Raw genomic sequence first — 11,545 nt, 5'->3', positions numbered from 1 at the left:
ATTTCGCATCCCTCTGGGCAAAACCAAAGACACCCCGGCTTAACCAGGGATAAGAGCCCAGCCAGGGACCAAGCGACCGCCCTTCCAGCCTGGGTTGCAAAGGGCTCTCCGCGACACCGCGATTGGCGCGGACCGGTCTGGGCAGTAGCCTCCCGCTTCGTCCCCACCAGCTTGCTCCTTCCTCGCCGGCGGCAGCGCTTTGCTGCAGTCCCGGAACCTCGAATCAATAAACAGCTCGCACGCCCCCATTCTGCCACCATTTCCATGGAAACCGCCCGAGCCACTTCTTATTGGAGGGCTTGCGAGAACTCGGGCCCTGCGCTCCTGCTCGGCGGCAGCTTCTCGCTCCAAGCCCGAGGAGTTTCGCTCCAGCCGGCCCGGCAGCTAAGGCGCACCGTCGCCTCCGAAGCCGGCCCGGGGGCGGCTGAGCATGAGGCAGCCCTCCGGCCGGACAAAACCTCCATAGTCCGAGGGCACGCAGGAGGACGAGGGCGCGGCGGCGGCCTTGGAGCGCAAGGAGCGAGCCTCGTGGACGCGCGGACTGAGCAGCCGAGAGAGCCCGCCGAGACGGGACGTGCCGGCAAAGGGCGACTGGCCGCCGAGGAGCCGCCGCCAGCGAGGGCAAAAGCGGGCTGGAGATCTGGACCTTTTGTATGAGCGGAAAGAGGGGGACGCCGCTGCCGCCGCCGGCTCCTCCTCCTCTTGCTGCCAAACCAGTGACAGCTCAGCATGGGAAGGGCGCGCGAGCCGAGCCCCTCTCGGCGATGAGCCGCCGCCGCCGCCGCCGCCAGGTCCTTCCAGTCGGGCGGTGAAGCAGGTGCAGCTCTGCTCTTCGCCCCGACGCCGCCTTGGCTGGCGCTGGGATGCCAGCGCGGCTGCCCGAACCCCGTGGCAGCGACAGCCCGCGCGCCCCCGTCCCCGCCACTCGCGCCGCGGTAGCAGCAGCCGCCGCCGCAGCCAAGCCGAGTCCGAAGGGAACGTCGCCCGCGCTGCTCCGCGCCGAGAGATGAAGAGGCAGGGCTGGGGGAAGCCCAGTGTGCCGCCGATCCACCAGGGTTGGGCGCGGAGCAAGACCGGCGACGGCGCAGCTGAGCGCGGAGGGCAGATCTTGGTGGGAGCCATGCCGGAAAGTGGGAGCCCTGGCGGGGACGAAGGGACCCAACCAGCCCTGGAGTTGGAGGTCCCGTCTCGGGGAAGCTCTCCGTGCTCGGAGCAAGTACCCGGGAGCACTAAGGGGTGCTCGGCAGAAGTGTTAGGAGGCTGTCCGGGGGAGGAGGCACCAGAGCAGGTGAGGAGGCGGGTTGTCTCGTGGGTGCTCGGTAAGGAAAGGAACGTTTGTGTGGGATTGTCCGAGGAAGATCCTCCAGGTTCTGAGACAGTCTATCTCTGAAAGTGTGGGAGGGTGCCAGACTTGTGACATTTCAGAAGCATTGGGCTGTCTTCTGTCAGAAACCGGCTTTTTGTTTCTGCCTGCAGAGTTTTCCTGCATTCTTGTCTATCTGGGAAAGGTAGCCCAGCTCCTGCTGATAAGTGGAAATGTCTTACAACATTAAAGGCAGCTAGCTTGGACCACCTTTCCAGATGTATGCGATGCAAAAGTTCATTATTTTTTAGAGCATAGAGGTTTAGCTCACTGATTGCCTCTCTGTCTCTCAAGATAATATACTTTAATTGCAAGTGCTGAAGCCAAAAATAGGATCTGGAAGCCTTTGGACCTTACTAGGAACCGGAGGCAAAGGACTGCTGTTGGTTGCTGCTGGAAACAGAATGCTGGGGATGAAGTACCTGGACCTTTCATCTGATCCTGCATAGCTCCTCCTAGGTTGCTCCCACTTTACTCTGGATTTTCTGCCCTTGGTAACCAATGCAAAATTGTAACCATCTTCTTTTTCATGGGGGGTGGGGTGTCTTCTTGCCACAAATCTGTGACTGCAAGGAAGGATGTGGTAAACCTTGTAGGCAGACATTAAGGAGGAACCATGTTTCCCACATGGCACACAAGCTGCAGCACTATTGCCATTTTAAAAAATCCATTTGGAAGGGACCTTCCAAAGCTGGGTACCCAGTTCAGCTAGAAGAAGCCCCCTTCTTTTCTGGAGAAGCTAAAGTGTGGCAAAGATGCAGCAGCATCCATTAACTGTTAAGGCTACATGCAGTTAACATGTTCAGAGGCGTGATGCCAATGGATGGGAAGCAGCAGCAGGAAGGAGGAACTGCCTTGATGCCTTGCTGGTAGACCTCCTTGCAAGCTTCTAGTGGCTACACTTGGCTGGGTTTACTAATCTATTTATTAATGTTTACAGCCAGCACACTGTCCTAAGGATAGGGTAGGGTAGGATATAGTCCGTAAAATAAGTGGGGTAAAACACAGCAACTACCATAATAACATAATCCAGGGGCACAGATTTTGACAAGGGACAACAGGGCATCTCCAGGCTGAGGTTGTCAAGTTCCAAATGCCAGAGTGAAAAGCCAAGTCTTTACCTGAGACAGGAGTGTAAGCCAAGTTGCCACCAGTCTGGCCTCCAGGGAAGGACATTTCAATGTTGGGGTGCCACAACAGAGGAGGTCCTCTTCTCTGTCCCCACATAATGCACCTTTCCTAACCTTGAGGTGCCAAGGAAGAGCCACCCTGCAGATCTTAATTTTCAGGCAGGTATATACTGGGACAGATGCTCCCTCTTAATATTGCGTTCCTAAACTGTTTAGGGTTTTAAATGTCATTAGGAAAATGTTGGAAATCTGACCACTAGCATCTGGGCAGTCAGTGCAATTTGCTTTGGACTAGTATTATTCAGCGTGCTAATCCCCAAAGCCAGGTTAACAAAATGTAAATTTCTTAAATAAATACATTGCATTATGGTTTAATGTAATGAATTCGCTCAACATGCTGAACCCCAATCTATTAGCCCTCCCCCTCATTTTAGTCTAATTTGTGCAGACTCAGCTGTGGGCAAGCAAGGAGCTGGATTAGATGGAGAAAGAAACCTTTTGATCTGATGCAGCCAAGTTCCTCTTACATTCTTTCTGTGCTAATCCTATTTTGCATTTCTACAGCACCTTTTAAGTGCTCCACCAGCAGGCTAGACAGAAGCACCTATGAATGATCTATTCTAAGTGAACCAGTGCACAAGATTAGTAAAACGGGTGTTTCCCTCTATTCTCTACCTCAGTGTTTCTCAACCCCAGCAACTTTAAGCTGTGTGGACTTCAACTCCCAGAATTCCCATGCTGGCTCCCAGAAAACTCCCATGCTGGCTAGGGAATTCTGGGAATTGAAGTCCAGACAGCTTAAAGTTGCTGGGGTTGAGAAACACTGCTCTACCTAATCAAATATGTATGTAGCTGTATGTTTGTGTGTGTGTCTGTCTGTCTCCCTCAGCCCAACCCACCTCACAGGATTGTTGTTCTGGAGAAAAATGGGCAGAAAATGTGCTATGTATTCCACCTTGACTGCTGGAAGAAAGGGAGGATATAAATATAATACATCATATGATATGCAGTGCTCAAATGTGTATGTTTATGGTAAGGACTAGTAGATTTTGTAGGTATATCTGCAGATCTGCCTTCAAACATGTTATTTTCATTATCTCCGTTGTTTCCAGGTGCCAATTAGTAAGCTGTTGTTATTATACTCATATTACAGAACATATGTAGAAGCATGGAAGCTTGGTGAAAAGTGACTAGATGAAATAAGGATGTTTCCTCAGTCATTATGTTACCCAGTTCTTGGTGGTTTTAGTGGTCCTGAGGGAGCTGTGTTTCCTCTAAGGTCACTGGGGAAGGAAGAGTGAACTTCAGAGTCCCAAGTCAGATTTATTGCTGGCTCTCTCCCTCCCTCTCGGTCTCTGAATCAGAAACCACAAAGCAAAACTCAACAGAGCCAATAGATCTAAAACGAATTGCACACATCTGTTCTTATACTGCCTACTTTGGGGAGTGGCTCTACTCCAGGGTCTCAGTTACAGGAAGAACTTTCTAAGCCCGGATTTATTTGCATTCAGCACTGCTGCCCCAAACTCCAACTCTTTTGCAAAAATGATGATCTGGATCTGCTGAAAAATTCAAGATATTTTGCCACTTCTGTGATTTGGGCTGAGTTATGAGGAGAGCAAAAGCTGCCTTTGTATTCCCAAGAAGCTTGCTGTTAATTGGATCTGTTTTATGGAGGGGGAAATAGTCTGGATTCCTTGCAGTTGTAATGGTGTCACACAAAAGAGGGGGGGCCCTTGAGCAAGGGCAGGAGACAAACTTGAACTTCCAAGTAATAGGTCTATCTCTGCTGCACTGGATCAAAGCACCCTGGTTTCTAATGAGCCCCTTACCCCTTGATTCTTAGCGAGCTACATGCTTACTTTTGATTCCTGAAATAGCACTTTCTGATCTGTGTTATCTTTCATGATTCCTTCAACATCTCTAATTAGCTTGGTATCATCTTGTTCCTTAGCAATTTAGACCAAGTAACATGTTGCACGGTGCTTACCAATCAATCAAGCTGATACCCCACCCATCTCTCACACATACATGGGAAGCTGGCAGAGAGTTGATCTGCAGGACCTTGAGAGCTGGCCTTCTCTGTCACTGTTTCTGCCCTGTGGAACAACATCCACCCCACCCCAATGGTTGTGAGCCTGCTGGCCTTTAGAAAGACCTTGATGACCTAGTGGTTCCTCAGGCACTGGGCCAGGATGTTGTATGAGCCATTAATGTGTTAACGTTTATGTGAATTTTGATCCTGTGCTATAGAGTCTGAGTGTTTTTTTGAGGGGGGGCCGTTCCGGATTTCTGAAAAAAATCTTTGCTGTTTTTAATGCTGCTAGCTGCCTCTAGATGTTTGTGAATGGGCAGCCATAGCAATTGAATAAAATAAAATAAAATATAAATACATCTCTAGACTTCAGCTTTTCACTGAACTGTGTATTCTGGCTTGAATGAGAGTGCAAAATATGTTCCCAAGCCAAGAAGCCATCAGATATTTTTTCAGCAGCCTGGAAAGAGAAGGAATGAAGGACAGACTTAGTGGTGCTTGATGGCAGCAGAAATCCTGTTCTTACAGGCATATTCTAGTCTCCCTTTCTCCTTTAAAAAATCAAATAGTGCTTGAGAGGAGCTTCCTTTGAAAACATGGATGCTGCAGGAGGAGATCTTTCTGCAGTGAAAAGCTGCTCATTGGGATTAGAACTGGATGCTAAAGGAAATGGTGGCATCCAGGTCAATCCATGGGCGTGGGTATGGGAATCAGATGCAACTTGCTTCCTTCTGGGAGTTTTTTAAAGGCACCCCTGGCACTTTGATTTCTCAACTCTGCTCCTGAAAGACCCAGCTCTAGAGTGCATCCTGATAGACAGCTTTTACTAGTTCCCCATTTTGCCTTTCCCTCTGAAGTGACTTACTTTCTGGCTGAAAAGAATACAAGGGAGAAAGTGGTGGGAAAAGATGGAAGGGTTACAAATCCAAGGCAACATCTGCTTTGAAATTATGGCTTGATTTATACAACTTAAATGGCTAATTTAAAATGTAATTTGTAGTTCAGTATGTTATGGAAACCCAGCCATTGTGTTTGTGTTAGCATGTTGTGTGAACCAGCCTGGGAGAATGTGGCAAGGTGATTACACAGGACACCTAAATTAAGGCTATCCAGGGGTATTTACACAACATGCTTAAGCTGGTTACTGAAGTATCCCATTTTCTAGGTTTGTATAAACCACTGAGCCACAAAACTAAACCAAGTTCAAAAGTACCAATAGAAGAGATTATCTGTAGCTCAGGGTTGAACTGTGGAGTCCTTGGCGCTCTCTGAGCTTGGTTGTTTGCTTGCAGACCTTTCATTACTCAACTAGTTGTTACCTAGTTGGGTAACAAAACATCTGTAAGCAAACAACCAAGCTCAGAGAGCGCCAAGGACTCCAAGCTCAAAAGTATCTGAGCTTAACACCTTGTATGGATGCTGTTGCTAGGTCCTTAACTGATCTGATTAAGAGTGTTATGTCTGTGGTTTTGCCCACTCATGCATGCAGATATGTGCAACAGGCAGAGGAAGGACTTGAACACTGGGACATTATCCAGGTTGCTACAGGCAAGTCATTGGATGGGCCAAATCTCACAAAGCATCTTGATTGTGGATCAGCTTTGATGGAGTGGTCCCGTTCTGAGAAGAGCTTGATGGGACAAGGCCCTGGTCCTCCTCCTTCCTGGGTCACTCCAAAAAGTGACTAGGTCAAAAGCTAATGAAAAGTTAATTAAAAATGATTAAAATAAATGCATATATTTAATGTGAGAGCCAGTTTGGTGTAGTGGTTAAGGCATCAGGCTAGAAAACAGATTGTGAGTTCTAGTTCTGCCTTAGGCACAAAGCCAGCTGGGGGACCTTGGGCTAGTCCCTCCCTCTCAGCCCTAGGAAGGAGGCAATGGCAAGCCACTTCAGAAAAACATTGCCAAGAAAATTGCAGGGACTTGTCTGGCAGTCTCCAAGAATCAGACACGATTGAACGGATAAAATATGTGTGTGTGTGTCTGTGTATTTAATAATTCTCCCTGTCATATTAAAAAAGTACAAATCAGTGGCAATTCTTGGAGGGGTTCTCAGGGTCATACCAAGCCTTTGGAGGTCCCCAGGCTGTGAATGTGTGCTGTGTGTCACTGTGCCCTTAACTGTTTTCTGGGAGTTAGGGGGAAGAGGAATAACAATACATTGTACCTACTTAAAAGACTAGACTTAGTGAAATAGCAACCTCTGTTTAAGATGTTCCCCCTGCCTTAGGATGGGCTATTTTTGAATGTCGGGAATCTATTTGCAGCTGTCATGGATATGCAGTGAAGTTGGATGCTGAAGATGGTCCAGCCATCTCTTTTCTCTTGTGACCAACCAAGTGGCTTTGGGAAATCCACAAGGGGTGGTTGAGGGCCATAGTTCTCTCATATTGATTGCTCATCTTGTTTATGTCTTTGAACTGCATTTCTGGCAATATCCCTAAGAAATTCTGCATGTAGCAGGTAATACCGGGGTCAAATTAGGATCTTTATTATGTAATGCCATAAATGCACTTTACAAAATACATTACTTTTAAAACAGAAATGAATTTCAGAACCTGGCAACCACTGAAAGTCTCTGTGACTCATTTATATAAAAGATGAGATGGCATTTTGGAACTTAAGATACTGTAAAGATACAGGCAAAGTTAGTATCATACACCATATACCTTGTTACTTTTGGGAACCCCAGTTCTAAGAAGGAAAGAAGGATAATTTGGCCTTGTTTATCAAAGGGACAGTGATTGTCTCCAGACCAGCTTTCCCCATCCTGGTATAGTCTAGATGTGTTGGACTACAGTTCCTGGAATTTTCGGCCAGCATGGCCTTTGGCTGCCTTTTTTGATAAGACCAAAGGATTATCTGGCCTATTTCTCTGCCTCTGACTATGGCCGGGTAAGGAAGCTATAGAATAGGCAAGACAAAAAGCTTTATTCCTCCACTCCCAGTAGACCACATTGATTGTTTTGGTACATAAACACTGGCAAGACTGGGATAAGGGAATGTGACCCTCCTGGTGTTCCTGAATCTCTCATTGGACTTTTCATTGGTTCTCCTTCTGTCAGCCCCACTACGTAGAACAGATCAGGAAATCAACTCCCAAGAAGGCTAAAACTACTTTTATTGAGATTGGCTACAATAACAGACTCTTGCAAGTCTGATTGTATTGTACCTCCTCCCGCTTCTTATACTCCAGTGAATTAGGGAGGTGTCTGCCTTAGCCGCTCTGAACTTTAAAAATATTTTAGCTCCTTTTGCCTAGATAATGGTTCCTGCGTATTTCTGTCAAGATCATCTTCCTTATTCTCTATACCTTCTTTCTGTAGAGGTGGTTCCAGTTGGTAGGGGGGAATGGTTGAACCTTAGGGTCTTTCACTATGGGGTGCCATAGGGCTTGATGCTGTCCCCACTCCTATTCAACATCTGCATGAAGGTTCTGGTATGAAGCTGGGTATCATCCGTACTTTGATAATATCCAGTTGTATATCTCATTCCCTGTCCAAATAGGTGATATTATTGAAGTGCCGTTGTGGTGCCTGGATACTGTTAGGGTCTGGATAGGGAGGGACAAGCTCAGCCAGATGAAGTGACTCTGGGTTAAGAAGCCAGCCAATTCCAGGGATATTAGATCTCTGGTTTTGGATGGGGTCGCCCTCCCCTGTTCTGAACTGGCTCATAGCTTGAGGGATTCTTCTGGAGTCATGGCTCCTACTTGAAGAGCAGGTAACAGTAATGGCCAGGAGGGTCTTTACACAACTGCACCAGGTGTGCCAATTACAGGGTTTCCTGGAGCAGTAGGCCTTGGTCACAGACACTCATGTCACTTGTTGTTTGGACTAGTGCAATGTGCAATATGGATCTGCCCTTGAAGACCACTTGTAAATTATAGCTGATCCAGAATTCAGCCACTCAAGTAATTATGAGTGTTTACCTAAGTAACACCTCTACTTCAAGAACTGCATTAGATACCAGTTGGCTTCTTGAAGGTACTTGTTGTCATCTTTAAAGTCCTACATGGTCAAGACCTGTTGAAATTTGGTTTACCAATTGCCAGTGGTATCTGCTTGTCTGGTAAGGTCAGGAAAGGTAGGTTCCTCTGGGTCTTTCCTTTCATGGAATCCCATCAGTAGGGATTGGGAAGTAGATGTTCTCAATTGTTGCCCCTCCCCCTTTTTTGGAAGAGCATTTCTCCTAAAATTAGCTCCAGTCCTGCTGAGATTAAAACCTGGCTATTCTAGCAGACCTTGGGAACTGGCCTCTTATGAAGTGGATCCCTCAGTGGGAGTATCAATGTAAGTGAGTTTTTAGTATTCCTAGTTCATGAAGGTATAATGTTATACAGTAATGCTATTGTTTTATGATTGTTTATTATTACTTTAACCCTGTTTACGAAAATTTGGTATGTAAGCTGCTTAGAAGTAGCAATGACTGGAGAGGCATATAAGCCTAGTTAAATGGATGAATAAATCAGCAAGCAAGCAAAATGGTACTGTCTTTATTTATACAATCCTTTATACCCTTCCCTACTTCCTAAGACTCAAGGTACTCTTCGGAGTACACAACAGGCTAAGTTTGGTTAGTATCAAGCTTGTATGTTTTGGTTTGATTTTGTAGCTCAGCATGCAAACCCAGCCTGTTTGATTAGCTAAGAATTCAATATATTGGGCAAAACCAAAAAAGGATTATTTCAAAAACTAGATTAAACATATTATGTGAATGCCACCAGAGTATTCAGTATGATCTTACACAATGGGGACAAAAGGAAGTTGAGTTTAATAATTTCATTAATGAGATGTTCAGGTAGTTAATGCCTACCTCGCTGATGATCTCAGTAATGAAAAATAGTGAATCAACCTTTCAGACTTTGGAAGAATGATCTATGGACATGAGTCCATCACTGGAGTGTTTAAACAGAGGCTGGATGTCATCTGTAGGAATGCTGTGATAGTGGATTCCTGCACTAGGTAGGAAGTTGGAGTGGGTGATCTCCAAAAATCCTCTCCAAACCTAATGTTTGATGATTCTGTGATTCTAGTAGTAGTAACCCCCTAATAAAAATCCAATATTGCTTGGAGTATGAGCAACTCGTGCCTCAGAGAGAAAAACAATGAAGTGAATGCTGCTCTTACAAAATATGTATGGAAATTAAACTCCCATACATTCTGGCCAGTATAACCAAAAGCTGGCTGGGAATTGCACATCTGGAAGGTTGTAGGTTGCAGAAGATAAGCATGAGAGAGGGCATTTGTTGCTCTTCCAGTAACTTATGTTTACCGACCATGTGGCAATGCCAGATTCTGAACTAGCACAAATTTGGGACAGATCCAGTAAGACTCTTCATATGAATAAATGTTCTTGAGCTATAGTCTCTCAGTATCATGATTCTGATTTTGATTTATATAGAAGAGAGGAACTTAAAGATATCTAATGTAGCTGTGAGCCTGTTGTCAGGCTCAATATCCACTGATACATTCTTTCTCCCACAATATCTAATAATCTTTTTAAAAAGATGTTATCATGGTGATCAATAAAGCAATTTGTGCCAATTAATTCCAAAGATTAATAGAGGACTGGACGATCTCTCTTGCCCCACATTTACCCAGGCATATGTGTTGTAGGCTGCATACCAGTAGTGAGGGGTGGTTCCAGCTCAATAGCAGAGGTGAGATGGGATTGAAGACTCAGGAAAGGAGTGCTTAAAGACATTTGCACAATTGGTGTGGAGTTAGAAAAAGAGGAAAGATTGGGGAAATGTTTAGAGTCCCAGGTGAGGAGCTAGATGTGGAGGTGTCATGGATCAAATGGACCAGAAGTATTCAATGCTTACCTCAAGGAATAGCAACCCTCCATGAATCTGAAAGAAAGGGTGAAGGATTTACAATTCATCATCTTTTGCATCCTGGACAGATCTGCCATACTGTAAAGGAGGCTGCTCCACTTGTGTGCACCAGATCTGTAGTCTAAGTATGTCATCTTGAATCATTCTCTTTGGGATGACACCACTTTCCAGAATCAAATGACCTGTCCTCTCAGAGAAGCCAATTACTTCTCATTCTGTGAGATTCGACCTTGAATGCATAGCAGCTTTTTAAGTCCTTGTTGATTTGAAGGGAGCATTCCTTGCTTACGCAAAAAGAATTCAAACTGGTAGGTGGCTAAGAGAAGATTGAAAGTGCAACTGGCTGCCCTAATGCACCACTCTTTGCTGGAACGGCATGGATTTTTAATTATATCTGAGTTCTTAGAAGGGATAATTCCTGCTAGGCTGCAAAGTGATAATATTTGGTATGATGCTGAATCATGGAGATTGCCTAGGGCAGAGGAGCACAACCTGAAGCCTCAGGGCTACATATGACCTCCAAAAAGCTTATGTAAGCATCCCTGGTCTTGACCTTCCTTCTCTCCACTCCATGGCTCCTATTGAAAGAATAAAAATCATGCACATCAAATATTTGCACACAATGAACAATGTAGTTCTGTTTACCCAACATGCATAATCCAAATTAATCAATTTTATGAGTTTTCATAAGATATAGAATCATAACTTAATACATTGGCTGGGCTTCCATAAGATGCTAAGCTATAAATAAAAGTAGCTAAGATTAAGAGCAAGCAAGCTTAGAATGCTCTGAGAATGCATTTCCTAAGTCTTCACCTGACCTGGTGAAATGTGTGGTATGAATACATCCCATGGATAAGGGTGGCCTGTGCAACATCCCATTAAGAGCTAGGTCCTCTAAATCTGACAGCTGTCAATAACCTCCTTAACCTGCTTGCTGGGGCATTATAGGAGGATAAGAGTCCCACGCCCCTGTAGACATCAGAATGAGGAAATGTTGCCTCATTTATACTTCCAAAAGTGAAGGGAAAATGCTAATGCAATCAAGGAGTACATCTTTGAGTTTTCCAGCATTACTCATGTATCTTGTGCTCAAACATTGACATGGGAATGGGAGCAGATGGAAGCCTGGGTGGGGATTGCTGCTGCTTTCTTCTAAAAGGTTGACGAGAGGTG

At 45.5% G+C, this 11,545-nt stretch overlaps 1 protein-coding gene across 1 annotated transcript in view; it reads left to right on the top strand.

Moving 5' to 3' along the window:
- The first annotated feature begins 1,120 nt into the window (after positions 1-1,120).
- The window catches only part of TSPOAP1 (TSPO associated protein 1), a 73,048-nt gene continuing 62,623 nt past the window's right edge, over positions 1,121-11,545 (top strand). The window contains exon 1 of the mRNA XM_063291110.1: positions 1,121-1,288. Within this exon, the coding sequence (XP_063147180.1) occupies positions 1,121-1,288 (168 nt within the window). The remainder of the gene's footprint in view (positions 1,289-11,545) is intronic.

This window comes from Candoia aspera, chromosome 1, assembly GCF_035149785.1.
Source record: "Candoia aspera isolate rCanAsp1 chromosome 1, rCanAsp1.hap2, whole genome shotgun sequence".
In the NCBI taxonomy this organism is placed as follows: Eukaryota; Metazoa; Chordata; class Lepidosauria; order Squamata; family Boidae; genus Candoia; species Candoia aspera.
This window is presented reverse-complemented; position numbering and strand designations above follow the sequence as displayed.